The sequence below is a fragment of the Nyctereutes procyonoides genome, unplaced genomic scaffold (genome assembly GCF_905146905.1).
Source record: "Nyctereutes procyonoides isolate TBG_1078 unplaced genomic scaffold, NYPRO_anot_genome, whole genome shotgun sequence".
NCBI classification, from domain to species: domain Eukaryota; kingdom Metazoa; phylum Chordata; class Mammalia; order Carnivora; family Canidae; genus Nyctereutes; species Nyctereutes procyonoides.
Window position 1 is genome coordinate 11298348 of NW_026575146.1, and position 20591 is coordinate 11318938.

The window sequence follows — 20591 nt, forward strand, 5'->3', positions numbered from 1 at the left end:
CAAATGACCTATCAGATAAAGGGCTAGTTTCCAAGATCTATAAAGAACTTATTAAACTCAACACCAAAGAAACAAACAATCCAATCATGAAATGGGCAAAAGACATGAACAGAAATCTCACAGAGGAAGACATAGACATGGCCAACAAGCACATGAGAAAATGCTCTGCATCACTTGCCATCAGGGAAATACAAATCAAAACCACAATGAGATACCACCTCACACCAGTGAGAATGGGGAAAATTAACAAGGCAGGAAACCACAAATGCTGGCGAGGATACAGAGAAAAGGGAACCCTCCTGCACTGTTGGTGGGAATGTGAACTGGTGCAGCCACTCTGGAAAACTGTGCAGAGGTTCCTCAAAGAGTTAAAAATAGACCTGCCCTATGACCCAGCAATTGCACTGCTGGGAATTTACCCCAAAGATACAGATACAATGAAACGCCAGGATACCTGCACCCTGATGTTTCTAGCAGCAATGTCCACAATAGCCAAACTGTGGAAGGAGCCTCTGTGTCCATCGAAAGATGAATGGATAAAGAAGATGTGGTTTATGTATACAATGGAATATTACTCATCCATTAGAAATGAGAAATACCCATCATTTGCTTCAACGTGGATGGAACTGGAGGGTATTATGCTGAGTGAAGTAAGTCAATCGGAAAAGGACAGACATTATATGGTCTCATTCATTTGGGGAATATAAATAATAGTGAAAGGGAATAGAGGGGAAGGGAGAAGAGATGGATAGAAATAGCAGAAAGGGAGACAGAACATGGAAGACTCCTAACTCTGGGAAACGAACTAGGGGTGGTGGAAGGGGAGGAGGGCGGGGGGTGGGGGTGATTGGGTGGTGGGCACTGAGGGGGGCACTTGACGGGATGAGCACTGGGTGTTATTCTGTATGTTGGCAAATTGAACACCAATAAAAAATAAATTTATTATTAAAAAAAAGAAAAAGAATTAGATTTTTATTTGGGAAAAAGTAGGAAAGCAGAAAAAAATACAATGCGTGCCACCTATTTAATTCTATTCTGATAATATTTAATATAAATATATAATAACATTTGTAACATATAAATGTTTGTAATATAAATAATCATAAAAAAAGAATAAGAAAATCAACCCCAAATCACTTACCATCCTCCCAAGGTCTTTTAAGACTTTCTGGAAAAGCCCTTTCTATCTTAAATGTCAACACATCTCCATGGACAATTCTCAGTTTTCCAGGTGCTGCATCAGATAGCATCTAGTTTATAAAAAGGTCAATAAAATGAGCTCATACTTTGGACAATAGTGAGACACACACACTCTTTCTCTTTCTATGTATATATTTTACTTCCGATCTGTGCATCATTAAATCAGTTTGGAAAGCCACAGACTAAGAGTGATCGCTAATGAACTACAAGTACACTGCATCCACTGCAATATATGGTGTTTCATTTCTGACACATATGAATGACTAGTGACAGTAACAGATAATAGTAGAGCAACAGCTTATAATTTCACAAATAATATATTAATATAATTCTGACTCCCAGAATGACCTGTATTTCTGTAGATTTAGCAAAAAAACAACTCCCATCTGTAAGTTTTTAGAGACTAAGAACAGTATAATGAAATATCGAGATTTAGAAGTAAATCATAAAGATGAGCTTAAATCAATAAATACTTATAGCCTAAATATATACAAAGACTTTTACATATTACCACAAGCTTTAACCTAATCTATAGGTAGATTCAAACCAAGTAAAAGGTCATTTGTCATTGCCAAGCTATATGTGGCACCCTGAGACACTCCCCTAACATTCCTAATCTTACTATTTCTTGATCCACAGGCACTTTCAACCTAATGAATTAATTATCCTTCATATTTTACCAACTGCTACTTCCCAGCCTATTTCTACTTTCTAACCATTTGCTTTCCTTCCTCTTTCTTTAGTCTAGATACAAAACTAAAAGGAGGGGGGAGGGAAGTACCCTTTTCTTTCTTATTTTTCTTTATTTTATCCACCTTAGTACCATACCTTAAGAAATGTTCTTACAGTACTAAAGGGTTGGCAGTACTAAAGGGTTCTTAAAGAGCCTTGAAGCTAAGCCATCCATACAACTATATTGTGTTAAGGTCCCCTGTACCCAACAGGAGACTTGATTCTTGAAGTCCTCAGTTTAAAAAACAAACAAAACCAACCCAGATGTAGTCCTTGAAGCTTAAAGTTTAAAATGCAGGCATGAATGCAATCAGTGAGAACAAACATCCTTGCTGAAGTGGATTACAAGGAAGAGATGACCCTCTTTTCACATCAAGTCTCACCTCAAGGAGCTCAGACACCCTTGGCTCCAAATCAAGGAACTTTTGCCCTGAGTCCCCCTTGGTCCTGCTTCTTTAGCTCAATTAAAGCTGATTTTACTCTCCTAACCCTCCCCTTGCCTAATTCTGGCAACTAATAGGAAGGATGAAAGAAACATCACAGAAGCCAGAGAGGAAACCCCAGACTAAGGCATCCAGTTTGTAGATTACTCCTTCCTTTGGGTAAATGCTGTGCCTTGCAGATGCTTCTTTACAGCATTTATAACATACTATATTGCAATCGTGTATATAGAGGCTTCTTTCCCCTACTCCTTAAGGGCAGTACCTGTTTCTCATCTAGCTGAATGTCCCTTGCAGCTACAAGAGCACATAGTAGTTGCTTCACATTTTTTGATAAGTGAATGAATAAGTGAATGGCCAACTGTAAAACTGGAAACTTTCCCTATCAGACTGAGATTTGAAGTTCCCCAAATCTGTAAGGTCAAGAAACTTGCAAAGATTTATTTCACTGATAAATCAGGTAGGATTATACACGTAACATTTCAGAAATACAGAACTGAAATGCTTCTATCAGTAGGAAACTAAACATTTTCAGTTTGGGAATCACCTTGTTTGGTATCTTTAGTCATGGTAGTTTAGCAAAAATAATTGTGTACCTCTGATATTAATGTACTTCTGGATTATTTTAAATTACCAAGATTTGCTAAAACAATCTAGTGAGTTCTAAGCAATAAATCATCAAAAACATAATAACCTCAATATACTATGAATAAAAAAGGAGCTAGCTCTCTATGGGACAGGCTCTTACTGTATAAAAACTAAGTATTCTGGGCAGCCTGACTGGCTCAGCGGTTTAGTGCCACCTTCAGTCTGGGGCGTGATCCTGGAGACCCGGGATCGAGTCCCACGTTAGGCTCACTGCATGGAGCCTGCTTCTCTCTCTGCCTGTGTCTCTGCTTCTCTCTCTCTCTCTCTCGTCTCTCATGAATAAATAAAATCTTAAAGAAAAAAAAAACTATGTATTTAGTGATAGCATTTACCACCAATGAAAAATACTATTTTTTTCTATAATTATGCTTCTCATAATTAAAACAAATCAGCATACCAAAAGCAAAGAGGCAGGAGAACTAAAAGCTTATGCTTCATGATGTCAATATATAGAAAATAATGTATTAGTAATTAAGACTACAACAAAACAATGTAAACTTGGCTCTTTGGCATTAATGTACATGCTCTGATAACCATGTTTGAAATGTTCATTTTTTCCCACAATGACACATCCTACCAGAAAACTGATATAACACACATTAGTTTTCCTTTCCCAGATTTAAAGTTGCATTTTTATCCTGTTTCTTTGACTCCCCTTCAGCCTTAAGTCTCAATGACAAAGCAAAGCCATTCTTTAAAAGGTCTACCTCTTCTAAGACCACTTTGTAGCTTGATCTTCCACTTTCAGACACTCAACTGCAGAAGGAATGAATACTGGTAAGCACAGCTTTAAGTGAAGGCCTTGAAGCAATTACGGAGGAAAAAACACTATACAAACAGAAATGATAGTATGATTACAGACAACAGCCATTTAATACCTAATGATATTCAGCAATGACAGACACTTTCTAACCACTAACAAAAAAAAAGATGTTTACAGTATCATGACAATATTTGGGGGATGGTAGAGGTGGGAAAGATCACTATCATAGCCCTTCAAGAAGAACACTGCTATATTACACTTTAAAACCCTGATGGTGTTAACTCATAACGTGCTCAAAGGCACAGCCAACTATGAATGCAGGCACTTGATTACAGCCAAAAGAGTATTTTCACAGACACTCTTAAATTCTTCTATCATTTTTATTTTAGTTTTCAATCCTATGTCCTTCCAAAATGAGATTTAAGTCAGCTTAGAGTAAAAGGCACTCATTAGATAAGACTGTAAAAGAGGAAACAGAAAACCAAGCCATGAAAACAAGAAGCATGTATGTAAATCCTACAGGTATTAACTCTCACAATTTATATACTGAATTATAAAATTCTTAGTTTCTACTGGAAATAATTATACTAAATCCCCAAGAGAGAAAATGTGTGTTTTTTTTTTTTTCTAGTATAAGGGGGTATGTGGAACAAAATAATGGAGAATGCCTTTAATAAAAATGTGAAATAAATGGAGAATTCTTCATTTGGTCACTTAAAAAAAATCTCTCCTCTAAGTCAAGGTCTTAGAGATAGCTTTTCTATAGGGGGCAAGTAACTATGGTCCACTTAAGTAATTTGTTGGTAATTTAATTGAATGAGGAAATAATTTATGCAACTCTTTGAATTTAGGCACAATTAGAAATTCCTTGAGAACAAAGAACTATACTGACTGGTCATTTTGTATGTTTTATGCCCCTTTTCATCATAAAGGGCTTACAGCAACCAGTATTGTACAGTGAACTAAAGCATTAATTACATAGGTTGGTGATATTACCTTCTTTCTGACTTGCTACATAGTAGGAACCCTAACATTGTTGAAATATGTGGTGGGCAAAACTGTTAGGCAAACTATATGAGAATGAAAGAATCTATAATATAGAATATGAAAGTGAAAACCAAAATTTGTATCTTCTATAGAACACATAGAAAAGACTAATGCTAATATTCAGAAGGAACTTAAGGTAATGTTACAAAAGACTTTTCTTTAGGGTAAAGATTACAGCATGATTTCAAAAAATCAACTTGCTTTATTTTTTTACACAGGACCAAAACGTGTATAGCAGAAAATAATTTACACAGCCTCATCATGGATTTAGAGATTTGATTTAGTTAACTTTCTATTCAACCAGCACATACTCCTTTAAATGTTAACATTTCTTAAAAAGAAACTTAGGTAGTATCATGTCATATCTTTTTCTTGTCCAGTTGCTGTGGTTAGTGCTTCCAGCACTATGTTGAATAAAAATGGAGAGAGTGGACATCCTTGTCTTGTTCCTGATCTTAAAGAAAAAGCTCTCAGTTTTTCACTACTGACTATGACATTAGCTGTGGGTTTTTCTTAAAATGATGTTGAGGTGTATGTTCCCTCTAAACCTACTTTCAGTTTTTATCTTGTACGGATGTTATATTTTGTCAAATGCTTTTACTGCATCTATTGAAATGATCATATGGTATTCAGTCTTTCTCTTATTAATATGATGTATCACATTGATTGATTTGCGAATACTAAACCACCTCTGCGTTCCTAGAATAGATCCCACTTGATCATGGTGAATGATTTTTTAATGAATAACAATGAAGTAGCAGAAAGAAAAATTAAGGAAACAATCTCATGTATAATTACACCCAAAATAACAAAATTCCTAGAGAGAAACTTAATCAAGGAGGTAAAAGACCCATACTACAAAAACTATGAAACACTAATGAAAAAATTAAAGATGACACAAGTTGAAAGATATTCCATACTCATGGACTGGAAGAGCCAACATTGCTAAAACTCCAATACTACCCAAAGCAATCTATGGATTCAATGCAATCACTATCAAAATGCCAACATTTTTCACAGAGCTAGTACAAACTACCCTAAAATCTGTACAGAACCACAAAGGACCCCAAACAGCCAAAGCAAACTTGAAAAAGAACAAAGTTGGAGACATCACAATCCCAATTTCCAAGATACACTGTAAAGCTATAATAATCAAAATAGCATGCTACTGGCAAAATAAATAAATAAATAAATAAATACATAAATAAATAAATAGGTACATAGATCACTGGAGCAGAATAGTGAGCCTTGAAGTAAAACCATGCTTGTGTGGTCAATGAATCTTTGACAAAGGAGGCAAGAATATATAATGGAGAAAAATGGTCTCTTCAACAAATGGTGGTTGGAAAACTGGACAGCTACTTGCAAAAGAAAGAAACTCTACCACTTTCTTACACCATACATAAAAATAAACTTAAAATGGATTAAAGACCTAAATGTGAGACATGAAAACACAAGACTCCTAGAAAAAAAACATAGGCAGTAATTCCTTTGACATTGGCCATAAAAACATTTTTCTAAAGGTGTCTCCGCAGGCAAGGGAAACAAGCAAAATTAAACTATTGGGACTAATCAAAATAAAAAGCTTTTGCAGAGTGAAAGAAACCATCAACAAAACAGGCTACTGAATGGGAGTAGATATTTGCAAATGATGTATTTGGTAAGGGCTTAATATCCAAAATATAAAAGAACTTATACAACTCAACACCAAAAAACCAAATAATTCTATTAAAAAATGGGCAGAGGACCTGAGTAAAAACATTCTGGAGAAGACATACAGATGATCAACAGACATGAAAATATGCTCAACATCTCTAATCAACAGAGAAGTGCAAATCAAAACCAAACTGAGATATCACTTTATACCCATCAGAATGGGTAAAATAATAAACAAAGAAATAGCAAGTGTTGGTGAGGATGTAGAGAATCCTTGTGTATTGCTTATTGCTGGTGGGAATGCAAATTGGTATAGCCACTGTGGAAAATAGTATGGAGGTTCCTCAAATGCCAAAAATACAATTACCATAATATCCAGTAATTCCACTACCGGGTATTTACCTCCAAAAAACTAAAACATGAATATGGTTTTTTAAAAAGATTTTATTTATTTATTCATGAGAGACTCACACAGAGAGGGTGTGCAGGCAGAGGGAGAAGCAGGCTCCATGCAGGGAGCCTGACATGGAACTCGATCCCGGGTCTCCAGGACCAGGCCTTGGGCTGAAGGTGACACTAAACTGCTGACTCACCTCGGCTGCCCCTAAAACACTAATTTGAGAAGATATATGCACTCCGTTGTTTGTTGCAATATTATTTATACTAGCCAAGATAAGGAAGCAGCCCAAGTGTCCATGGATAAGTGAATGGATAAAAATGATGTGGTATATACATAAAATGAAATACTACTCAGGCATAAAAAAGAATGAAATCTTGACATTTGCAGCAACACAGATGGACATAGGGGATATAATACTAAAGTAAGTCAGAGAAAGGTAAGTACCATATGATTTCATTTATATGTGGAATTTAAAGAACAAAACAAACAAACAGAAAAGAGGCAAATGTAAATAATAGTGAAGGGGAATATAAAGGAAGGGAGAAGAAATGTGTGGGGGATATCAGAAAGGTAGACAGAACATAAAGACTCCTAACTCTGGGAAACGAAATGGGGGTGGTGGAAGGGGAGGAGGGCGGGGGGTGGGGATTAATGGGTGACGGGCACTGAGGGGGGCACTTGACGGGATGAGCACTGGGTGTTATTCTGTATGTTGGTAAACTGAACACCAATAAAAAATTAATTTATTAAAAAAAAAAGAAAAGAGGCAAATAGAAAAACAGTATCTTAATTATAGGGAGCTAACTAGTGGTTGCCAGAGAGGAGCTGGGTAGAGGAATAGATGAAATAGAGAAAGAATTAAGAGTACATTTATCTTGATGAGCACTGGGAAATTTACAGAACTGTCGATCATTATACAACTGAAACTAATACAACACTGTATATTAATTATACTTCAACTCAAAAATTATAAAAAGAAAAAAAGAAAAATTTACAGATAGAAATCCTTTCATACAATATCACACAATTCTCTACCTTAAGCTGAAAACAATGAACCTAATTTCACCCTCTTCTTGATGACTAGGGTCACTGTTGCTGGTAGAGTAATGGCTTCAGTGATTATGGTCCCTTACTACTGAGCTTTTTTATTTTTTAAGTTTTTATGTTTGCTTTATATAGTTTTTCTGCCACAGTAATAACTGTTACTTCTTGCTGTTGTCAGTGAGTCTGCTTCTAGCATTGATCTCTGTACTTCTAATTTGTAGTGGACTAGGAAATCACTTTGGCTGTGGGCCACCTTTATTTACTTGTTGAGTTTTGATTAACTATGGCTGTAGCTGTATCAAGTAAGTTACATGTGTGAAGTACGTAATCATGTTACAACAGAAAGCCAGGCGATCTTTCCTTTTGTAAAATTTACTAGAGATGGAAGAATTTGAAAATTTTATTATCTCTGTTGAAAAACAGTTCCTTTTGCCAGGATGACTAAATTACTTTATATATCCCTTTGTAAGATGACAGGGAAGGGGTATCATTATAATAGAAACCATTTACTGGTTATTGGCAATATGCTAGGCTATTTACATGCCAATCTCTTTACAAAAATTTCCATCTATCCCTGCAAGGATCACAAATGATTGCTATTATTCCCATGCTGCAGATGAGAAAGCTGGAGCTAAAACTGGCCCAACAACAAGCTCAAGATCACAAAGCTAGTATGTACCATTTCTGAGATCTGACACCAGCCAATCTGATTCTCAATCCTGTGAGCTTTCCAACCTGCCTGTCAAGTAGAAATAATCACTGTTTACCTATTATAAAACTCAGAGGTGAAACTAACAACAATCATGACTGTCTCCAAAATTCCATAAAACAAGCACATAATAATTAAAAAGAATCCCAGAGCTTCTTACTCTGGCTAAAACGAAATATATAAGACCAGCTGGCTTAAAGAGATTTAAAAAAAATGGACAAAATAGATGAAACAACAGTTTTCAGACACTGGACAGCAGGAAATTCAGGAAAACCTGCATTTCTAAGAAACTCAAGGAGCCCCACACAAAAGAAATACAAAGAAAAGGACACAAAGGTGCACCATGATGAAATTGCTCAAAAACACTGATAGTAAATCTTAAAAGAAGTCAGAGAAAAAAGGCAGAGAAACAAAGACAAGAATGACAACAGATTTCTTGTCAGAAACAATGCAAATGAGAAGATGGCAGAGCAAAATTTTTTGACTACTAAAAGAAAAAAAACCTGCTAGTATGTTTTTCAAAAACAAAGGCAAAGTAAAACACTTTTTCAGACATACAAGCACGGAAGTTCTGTCACCAACTGATCCACAGTTATAAAAAATGTTAAAGAAAGTCTTTCAGGTAGAAAGAAAATAATAGTAAATGGAAATATGGATGAAGAGAATCAAAATGGGGCACCTGGATAGCTCAGTTGAGCATCCAGCTCTTGATCTCAGCTCAGGGACCTGAGTTCAAGCTCTGTGTTGGGTCTCCACACTGGGCTTGGAGTATACTTAATATCAGGGGGGGGGGGGAAGTAACCATATGGGTAAATATGTAACAATTTTTCTTATTATACTTGACCCTTTAACAACAGGGTTTGAACAGCACTGGTTGGTTGACTTACATGCAGATATCTTATAGTACTATAAATATATTTCTTTTTCTTATGATTTTCTTCATAACATTTTCTTACCTCTAGCTTACTTTACAATAAAAATACGGCACAAAACATACAAAGTATGCATTAATTGACTGGTTATTGGTAAGGCTTCTAGTTAACAGTAGGGTTTAGTAGTTAAGTTTCTGGGGAGTCCAAAGTTACACGCATATTTTTAACTGTTCGGAGGTCAGCACCCCTAACACCCACATTGTTCAAAATTCAACTGTATTAAAATCTCTTTAATATAGAATTGACTTTTAAAACAAAACAACATTGTATTATGAACTTTACAACATATGGAGAAGTAAAGCTTATAAGAATAGTATAAAGGCCTGCAAGAAGAAATACAAATACACTATTACAAGATTTGTATGCTACACATGAAGTGCTACTTTATCACTTGAAGTTTAATTGGGATACATTAAAGAGATATAACCACATACCTTCAATAAATTACCAAAATATTGAAAGTTATAGATGTAAATTGCAGCAGGCTGAATTCCTGCCCCACAAAGATCTCCACATCCTAATCCCCATGGCTATATTATCTTACATGGTAAAAAGGACTCTGCAGATGTGATTAAAGATCACAAGATGAGGAGATTATCCTAAATTATCTGGGTGGACCCAATGCAATCAATCACAAGGGCCATCATAAGAATGAGGCAGAAAGATTGAAGTCAATAGTAGATTTAGAAGCAAGAAGTCCAGGAGCTAGTAAATGCAGGTGGCCTCCAGAAGCTGAAAAAGGCAAAGAAATGATTCTCCCCTGAAGCCTCCAGAAAAGAAATAGAGCCCTACTGACCTTCATTTTAGACTTCTTATTCCCAGAACTGTAAGAGAATTAACTGGTATCATTTTAACCTACTGCATTTGTGGTAATTTCTTACAGCAACAATAGGAAACTAATACAGAAGGCAGAGATGATCAGATTGGTGAGAAAAAAGCAAGACTTAGCTATATGCTGCCTATAAGAAATCCACTTTAAATATAGAGCCACAAATAAAAAGAATGAAAAAGTGCATCACTCTAACATAATCAAAGGAAAGTTGGAATGAATATATTATCAAGGTAGATTTTAGAGGAAAGAACATCACCAGAGATCATGATGATCATTTCATAACGATAGAGGAACCAATTCATCACGAAGACATAACAATCCTAAATGATTATGCATCTAATAACATTACTTCAAAATAGATGAAAGAAAAACTGATAGAACTGCAAGAAGGGATAGACAAGCCTGCAATTAGAACTGGAAATTTCAATATACCCTTCGCTTAATAAATAATAGAACAAGTAGGAAATCACCAAGGATATAGAAGACTTGGGTAACCCCAACTTGACCTACTGAAATTTCTGTAACATCCAACAGAAGAACGTATAACTTTTTCACCAGAATGCATATTCTTTCCAAATGCATAAGGAAACATGATTTACCAGGACAAATCATGTTACACCAGAAAACAACTACAAATTAATTTAAAAGTATTCAAGTCATGCAAAGTATGTTCTCCGATCACAATGGAATTAAATGAAAAACAGAAAGATATCTGAAAAACCCCAAAATTTACAAGCCAAATGATACATGTCTAAGTACCCCAACAAGTCAAGTAAGAAATTAAAAGGGAAACTGGAGTTGAAGCTTTCTATGGGAATTCTGAACTTCTTTTGTAAGTCTTTCTTTCCGTCTAAGATCTCAAAATAAATTTTTTTTCTTAAGTTAGTATTTTGAATGAATTAAAATGAAAACACAACCTATCAAAATTTGTGGGATTTTGCTCAGGTAATACTGAGAAGGAAATTTATAGCACCAATAAACACCTAGGAGAAAATAAGAAAGGTCTTAAAGAAACAACCTCAGCTTCCACCTTAAAAACCTATTCAAAGAACAAATTAAACCTCAAGGAAACTGAAGAAATAACATAAGATTTCAGAGCAGAAATCAATGACATAGAAAACAGAACGCAAGATAGTTCAATGAACTCAAAAGCTTTTTTGCTGTTGTTTTTTGAGAAGATCAAAAAAGCTCACCAATATGCAGCCAGACAGATAGGAAAAAAAGACACAAATTACCAATATCACGAATGAGAAAGAGGATATCACCAAAGATTGTACGGATGGTTGGTTTACCATTAGAAGAAAAAAAGAAAATCAATATAATTTACAATATTAACTAAAAAAAAAAGTCATGATTATCTCAATAAACTCAGAAAAAGTATTTTTGCAAACTCAACACCCTTTTAAAAAAAAACAACAAATAAACTAAAAAACAACAAAAACAAAAACAAAACAAAGCACCACAACCTCTCAGCAAACTAGAACAGAGGGATCTTCCTCAGTCTGAAAAACCTACAACTAATAACATACTCAATAGAATGTCTGAATGCTTTCCCCCTGAGATCAGGGACAGGCAAGGATGTCTACTCCTATTTCTGTTCAACATTATATGGGAGATTATAGCCAAGACAAGAAACAGAGGCAAAACTGATTGAAATGGAGGAGGTAAAACAGTGTTCACTGCAGATGAAATGATAATACATGCAGAAAATGCTAAGAAATCTACAAAACAGCCACTAATAAGTGAGTGCAGCAAGGTTGCAGGATACAAAGTCCATGTCAAAACAAACAGTATTTTTACATAGCAGCAACATAAAAATGGAAATAGAAATTAAAAACTAATACCAACGAACAGGGTACCAAAAAATAGGACATACATGGAGTAAATTTGACAAAAGATATGCAAGACTTACATACTTAGAACTACAAAACACTGTTGAGAGAAATTAAAGAAAACCTAAATAAACAGGGAGACATACCATGTTTACAGACCAGGAACTTATACCATTAAGATGCCAGTTCTTACAATGATCTATAGTTTTAGTCCAATCCCAATCAAAATCCCCTCAGGCTTTAAAAAAAAAAAAAGGAAATTGATGATCTAATTTTACAACTATATGGAAATGCAAAAGGACTTACAGAATAGCCAAAACAATTTTGGAAAAGAAAGGCAAGGTGGGAAGACTTATATTACCTGCCCTCAAGTCTTACTATAAAGCTACAGTAATCAGTATAGGTTGGTCTCAGGGCAAAAAACAGACCTATATATCCATAGAAAAGATACTGATATTTCTGGACCTCAGCAGAAGCCAGAAACAGACCAGAAACAGACCACCGTATGTAAGACCAGCTGATTTTTGACAATAGGACCAAGGCAATTCAATGAGGAAAAGATGAATTTTTTTTATCAAGTGGTGCAAACAAGTGGTGCAAAAAAAAAAAAAAAAAAAAGAAAGAAAAAAAAAATTACAAAAAAAAAGAACCTGTACCCTTACCTCACACTACACACAAAAGGTAACTCAAAATGTATCATAAACCTATGTGCAAAACTTGAAACTATAAAACATCTAGAAGAAAACATGGAAATTCTTAGTTCTCATTTTGACAATTGTTTTTTAACATAAGATGCAAAAAGCATCAAACTCAAAAGGAAAACAAAACGGATAAACTGTACTTCATTGAAACAAGCTTTACTCTTTGAAGGACACTGTTAAATGTCAAAGAAAAAAAGGTAAGTCATATCTGAAGAGAAAGCACTATAAAACATATATCTGACAAAATACTTGTATCTAAACTATATAAAGATCTCTTATAATACAGTAATATGAAGACAAAACAAACAATGCTCAAAATATTTGCACAATTCCCCCCCCAGAAGATATAGAGATGGCAAAAAAACAAAACAAAACACATGAACAATATGTCTAGGGGTACCTGGGCGGCTCAGTGGGTTAAGCAGCCTACTTGATTTCGGCTCAAGTCATGATTTCAGGGTCCTGGGATCCAGATTAGCAGTCTCCTGATCAATCCTTAATTAACAGAGATGCCTAAGGCACAGGGATAATAATCTAATTGATTACCTATACTGAAAATTATATTGAGTCCTTAACTAAGTATGAGGCATTCATTTAATCATGACAATCCTATGAGCAAATGGAGGCACAGAGAGACATAATATACCTCTCCAAAGTCCTACAACCAGTAAATGGTAGAGCCTGAAGTCAAAAGCCAGGCAATTTGATGAGGTCTGTGTTCTTTACCACAAAACTATCTTATAATGCCTTCACATATTAGACATGCTTTTTTACTTTACAACATGCTGATGGTAAAACCTGTATGTTAGCACTATGTCTTTTCCCCTAAGATGCCTCATGACGATATTATAAGAATTAAGATACAAATGACATACTTTCAGATAGAAGACATTTTATAAATTATTACAATTTCTTTAAAAAAATTCTATTAGCTTAGAAACCACTAAAGTTGAATCTTTAAAATAGATCACTCCTTCTGCCTTTATTCGTTTTTATGATTAATTTAGTACCTCTAAATGAAAGTGGTTTTACATATTGAAACATCCTTTATAGGAAAAAGAAATCTATTTGATATTTTAGTACTCAACATTTCTTTTTAAGGCAAATTCCTTTCTTTCAATATAAGACACTAAGAATTTTGCTTTTTCTACAGAAACAGGAAGACAAATCCACATTTTTTTGCAGAGTAATTTACCTTGAAACAAATATTTATAGTTAGAAAAATGAGCACAAAACTTTTTAATAATCAATGCTATATAATTATTCATTTTCATTATTAAATGACACATTTAGTTGGTTACCTAGATGGATACATACACATATAGTCAACCTTTTATTTTTCCATGTAAGGCATTATTGAACACCTGCTATATGCCTGGTATGGTTGCATGTGGTAGAGATAGAGCAGGAAATGAAACACAAGAATCTCTATGCTCTTGGCAGACATTCCAGAGGGGGCAGATACAGTATGTTCTTATTTGTTGTCCATCAGAGGATCAATCTAATGAGACAGGGGTTAGGAGTGCAGGGACTTGGTAGGGCAGCTGAAAAGAGAAGTGTGTAGCTGCCCTTCTAAGCAGTCTGTCTTCAAAGATCCTTAGTTGAGATCAGAAGGGAGAATATGTAAATTAGGTGGGGATGAACAGAAATTTGTTTCACCTCCTTGACTCATGAGAAAGAATTATACATAACAGATGCTAAGATCGAGGGTTAGGAAGTCTCTTCAAGGGCAAAAAGTCAGATGAGTATTTCCCATGTCCAGAAAGGGCTAGATGAAAAAAGGCTAAATGGAATTACACAGTCTTATTCAGCTTCTTTTCATCATCTCATGATCTCACCAAAAATAAAATATTCCCACTTTCACCTCTAATTGAGAGACAGTTCTTTAATGAACAAAGTAGTTCAAAACTAGACTCACTATTAAATTTCATGTCAAGAAATATGTACCATATGAGACTCCCAAAATAAAGTTATAAAACTGAAACTAATTCTGTCAATTGAGTGGTAAAATTAGATAACACTAAATATTACATAATTTTTACATCATAAAACAAAATGTAGTCCAATAAGAAATAAATCACTAGATTTCTTTAAAAAAAAAAATCAGTTGCATGCATACAAAGCCCAGACTTTCAAACAAATTTCCTCAAACTGTTCTGGTAGAAATGAAACATTTTTCAATTATTGCACATATAAGCATTAGATTGTACCAATTTTAAACCAATTTGTTTCTTGTATGAAAGTAATAGTGCAGATAACTTTATTATTCTATTGAACTCACTTAATAAATTGCTACTCATCTAAGCCAAAGGCTAAGGGCTCTTGTAGAGTTTCAGAATTATAGAAGAATCAAACAAAGGCCCTTTAGCCAGTAAGTGCCCCCCTGTGAAGAATTCCTTTTACAAAATCCCTGATATAATGGGTTTCACTGTTTGCCACCATTGAACATATATAAGTCCCTCCTTATTTTAAATCCACATTTGCTTCCCTCAATTTCCATCTACTTGTATTAGTTCTTTCCTAGAAATCAAAATAAGCTGTCCTCTTCACTGCTACCTTTTCATAGGCAGCTATGAATCTCCTCACTCAAGGCTCCCCTTCTCAGCCTCAAACATGCCCAATTCCTTCAAATATTTTTCATATAATTATGGCACATACTGTTTTAAGATCCATGTACCACATCATTCAAACCTCATCTTAAATCTACATGTACAGTGGTACAACATTTCTTCACTTAAAAAATTCTTAACAAATGCTGAAGTTTAACAATTAATCTCTCTTTAAAAAAGCATATGTTTTCTCCAACTTTTGCTTGTAGAAATGATTTTCTAAATCTAAATGAAGTTCTCAGAAGCCATGCCAATAACTAAGTCATTGGCATTATTTATTTTACTTATTTTTGAAGGAGTGGGCCAGAACATGCACAGCTATTAGATTTTAAAAAGAGATCACACAAAACAACTAGTTTGTCTAGCATTAATGCATAAAGCAGGTTTATTTAAGTAATGGTCAACAGACCATGCTGGGATGCTTGCTAGAAATACAATTCCTAGATCTTTCCAGGTTATGGAATCAGGATCTCTGGAATGGGGCCTGGAGACCTGCAGTTTGAAGAGCAAACTATATAAATAATCCTCGGAAATTCTGAGGTTTAAGAATCATGGCCTGAAGATTTAAATTGGGTTTTTGCCTCCTAAAAAAGACAATTTTAAGTATCTTACCTGTAGTCCAGGAATAAATCGACTATCCTTTTCAACCACCAAAAGTTCAGCAACATTAGCATTGAGAATTGATCTTGTGATTCCTCCTGGCCCAGGGCCCACTTCATAAACATAAGCGTTTGTCAAATTGCCAGCTTTCCTTACAATTTTATCTAGAAAAAAGAATGTTTTAATTACCTTGATAAATTTCAACGTACAAAATTTAACAATAGTCTCCACAAATTCTTATCAACCATTACTCAACTAGTCTTTTATACCGTATTTATCCAATTACTTACCTCTTAACCTAAACCAACATATAGTGGCCATTCAATATTCTACTATATGATTGAATTGTATTATCAGTCCCTTAAAAATAAGATTGTGACAAATTTCCTAATTTAAATATAGTTAATGCTGTATTTTGCATCTGTTCTTCTGCCAAACCTATCAATTCCTAAGACCACCTGGGTAAGCATATACCATCTCTCTACAGTTGCCAAATGTTGAATATTTGAATAAGACTAGTTTCACGTTCGTAATTTCCAATGCTGGTAGTTTTAAATCCCAAAGCTAGCTGCCTCATTTTCACCTATAAACAACTAATTGGTCACAGCAACAAGTTCCTAGATCATAGGACTGGCAGAAATTTAGATTCTTGGTCATTTTTAGAAAGTAAAACTTCTCAGTGGAAGTGTTTTAAGCTTTACAAATATGCAAATTGGTATGGAAAAGTTAATGTTTTCAATTAATCAACCTCTTTAAGTTAGCAGATCTTAAGAAACCATGAAAAAGATTATTGAGGATTCATTGCAACCAATTATCACTTCTGATAAAACATATAACAGGCTGGTCTTATTGACTGAGATACTAAATTCCAAGTAACTGGGTCTCCTGGGATAGTGGAAATTTAGCCACTGAAAACATTATCAGCCCTTCTTTGCAGTATTCACTGAGACGGTATGGCACCACTTTTTGTAGGCCTAAATGCAAAAATAGTTTTGTCTCTCTCTCTCTTTTTTTTTTTTTTTTAAGATTTACTTATTCTAAAGAAAGGCGGGGAAGGTAAGAGAGGTCAGGCACAAGAGCACCTGTGAGTGGGGGTGGGGGAAGGGCAGAGGGAGCAGGAGAGGGAGTCTCAAGCAGACTCCCACTGAGCACAGAGCCCCACACTGGGCTCAATTTCACCACCTCAAGATCATGACCTGAGTGGAAATCAAGAGTGGTACACTTAATGGACTGAGCCACCCAGGCGCCCCCAAATAGCTTTTAACTAGTGCTGGGAGGGAATTAATATATGTTCACCAACAATTTGTTTTAGGTGCTTTACATGCTTGCTCCCTTGCATCTCACAATCCTTCCAACCCTTCTAACACATTAAGAACTACTATCCCGATTTAACTTCTCTGAACTTTTCAATTTCCTTGTCTGTCGTTTCATGTGTACAAAGTCATCTAGAAAGAAAAGGGAAGAGAAGGGGCTCCAGCTCAGGGGTAAATTCTAAAGCGATCCTTCCTCCACTACACACCAATGCCTTTCAGAGGCAACAGAGTTGATACAGTAAGCACAGGTATTATGGATTTAAATTCTCATTTTTTTTTTAAATGAGGTGCTACCATAGTAGAGAGGTCAGGGGCTCTGCCTTCAAACTCTTCAGGCACATTCCAATACAGTATCAAAGAGGCACTGTCAATTCGCTAAATATCTGCTCCCATCTGAGCTTCTTACTCCAGACAAGTACTTTAATCTTCCTTCACTTTGGTTCCCAGAGAAGGAATAGTATCTAGATTCCAGAATTTACTCCTAAGGATGACTAAAGGCTCACACAAGATACTGTACACAAAGGATTTTTTTTTTAACAGCAAAAATATAAAGACCTGTATCTTCCGTCTTAAGAATGGAGCTTTATTTAAAAAAAAAAAAAAAAAAAAAAAAGGAAAGGCGCTTTATTTACCTATAGAATGGGACTAGTGACTGGCAGACAAGGCCGGTTTCTAGTTACTGCTAGAACTAAAGAATTTTAGAGGTGGATAACTCTTTAAAGCTCTCGAAGTAGGGGCCCTCCTCCAATTAACAGAAGGGAAACTGAAGTTTAGTCAAGGTATTTTACCCTAAGTCCTATTTCTACTGGTAGCACGAAGACTCCACATCCAAGAAATAAAATATCTTACTCATACGTCACTTAACTGAAAAATCAACTTTTGGGGTATGATTTGCTGATCTTTCCAGGTTCTCAAGAGGGGCCAAAATGGAACTAAGTATCAAATCCCCAAATACAGTAAATTCTCCAACAGTGGACCTATTGCTAATACCTGTTATTCTTGCAACCTCACCTTTCAGAAGAAACCATCAGCAAGATATGGGGCGGGGGAGAGGGGGTGGCGGTTAAACGAATGTATATCAAACTCTGCACTCCAGACTGGTTCATTTCATGGCACATAAAATTTCACCGCGTAAAGAGGGACTTAAAATAAGGGGTGGGAATGTGAGCTCACTAAAAATGTAAGCTCCTTGAGGACAGACTTTGCCTGGTTCACTCCCCAGCTGCGTCTCCAGCACCCGCACGCCGTAGGTTGTCTGATAATGCATTTACCGAGTATCTGCGCCCTCAAGAGTTTTGCATTCAACAGGTTACCCTTTAAATTTTTTTTAAAATTATTTATGATAGTAACACAGAGAGGGAGAGAGAGAGAGGCAGAGACACAGGCAGAGGGAGAAGCAGGCTCCATGCACCGGGAGCCCGACGTGGGATTCGATCCCGGGTCTCCAGGATCGCGCCCTGGGCCGAAGGCAGGCGGCCAAACCGCTGCGCCACCCAGGGGTCCCCCAGGTTACCCTTTAAATAACGTCATCCCACGAGTGACACTCTTGCGACACGTTACTGAAAAACTCCCTGCACTAATACAAATTCTGACAGCTTTAAACTGCATGAGAGGTCAAAGTCGCGCGTGCAGCCCCAGGTCCTGGGTTGGCACACCGTGATTCCAACTTCCCCATCCGCCTCAGGACACGCGACCCCGGCCTCCCCTAGCGTCTGCTCGGCGTCTGCACAGCCTGCCTGCACTAGCCCACGGCCAACACCCGCGAGCGAGCACGGCCTCCTGCAGGCCAACCACCCTCTACGTGCTCCGGGGTTCTTTCAGCACAAAGCGGTACAAGGCCCTGACCGAAGGCCCCCTGCACATCGCCTGACCCCAGAAACCCGCCCGCAGGTCCAGGCCAGCTCCCTGACCCACGTGCCCGGGGATGCGGGGAGACAGCCGGGCAGCCCTGAGAAGACAGCCACCTGTCAGCCTCAAGTCCAGGAGAAAATTCTGGGACAGTTGCTTCGCGGCGTGCAGCCTGAACAACTTAATGATTTCTCGAATCGTGGGCAACGGCGGGAGTCGGAAAGTACTCAGCGTCCCGGACGCAGCCATCAAGCCCCGCGGAACCGTCCACTTTGCACGGCGGACTTTCCGCGCTGCCCTTAAATCACCCAGGGAGGATGGCGGGAGCTGCGAGCATGAAGGCCCGCCCCCGAGCCCACTCTATTGGTCGGATGTACCTCGCCGGAAGCTGGGAGGGCAGACAGGAAATCCGGACGCATCCAGAGCGCATGCGCCGTTTCTCGCTAAGCGCGACGCGGGCTGGGCTTGCGCTGTGTTCCTCCGGTGACGGAGCGGAGCCCGGGGGCGGGGCTTCTCCTGGTGGGCGGGGCCTCTCCTGGCGGGCGGGGCCAGGGCGGCCTGGAGGCGGGGACCTCACGTTCCCACCGGGTCTCGGAGGGGTGGGTCTCAGGAGCTTGGCGCCTAGGAACGCCCCCTGGGGCTTCTGGCGGATGCACTTGCCGCGTTCCCCTCCGTGGATAATTGCGGGAAAGCCAATGATTAGAGGCAAAACTATCGGTTGCTAACAATTTTCTCTTATGGTGGATGTTTTCAAAACATCGGCATTGTAGGGGTGCCTGGGTGGCTCCGTGGTTAAGTATCTGCCTTGGGCTCAGGTCGTGATCCTGGGGGCCTGGGATCGAGTCCCCGCATCGGGCCCTCTGCAGGGGGCCTGCCTCTCCCCCTGCCTGTGTCTCTGCCTCTCTTTCTGTGTCTCTCATGAATAAATAAATCTTAAAAAAAAAAAAAAAAAGAACTTTGGCATTGTAGGTGCTGATGGCAGGTTTCTAACTTCTTTCAGCCTTAGTCTTTCATCTGTTAAATGGACATATCTCCCTTAAGGCTGCAAGAACTAAAAGAGGAGTCGCCTGGTGTGCAAGGCATGGGTCAGCTGGTAATCAGTGGTGGCCTTGCTACCGCAAGGATCTAGCAGACGATCCCGGCCAGAGGGGTTAAGGAGGAGCGCAGTTTGTGGTGAGAAGGGCCAGAGGTAGAATCCAATTCTTCTGCCCCCTTTAAATGTATCCAGTGAGAAAAGCTGCCTTGTTTAGAGTTCAGGAAGTGTTTTCAAGTATGTCGAGTATTT

General features: G+C 37.4%; 1 protein-coding gene across 6 annotated transcripts in view; it reads right to left on the bottom strand.

Moving 5' to 3' along the window:
* TFB1M (transcription factor B1, mitochondrial) overlaps positions 1 to 19624 on the bottom strand; it is an 85684-nt gene extending 66060 nt beyond the window's left edge. For all 6 annotated transcript variants that reach the window (XR_008662481.1, XR_008662482.1, XR_008662480.1 and 3 more), the window contains exons 1-3: positions 19423 to 19624; positions 16158 to 16309; positions 1142 to 1250 (exon numbers count right to left, since the gene is read on the bottom strand). Coding sequence is in view for 3 of the 6 variants with exons in the window: in XM_055309764.1 (XP_055165739.1) it covers positions 1142 to 1250; positions 16158 to 16309; positions 19423 to 19555 (394 nt within the window). In the remaining 3 variants the exon portion in view is untranslated. The remainder of the gene's footprint in view (positions 1 to 1141; positions 1251 to 16157; positions 16310 to 19422) is intronic.
* Positions 19625 to 20591: the final 967 nt, after the last annotated feature.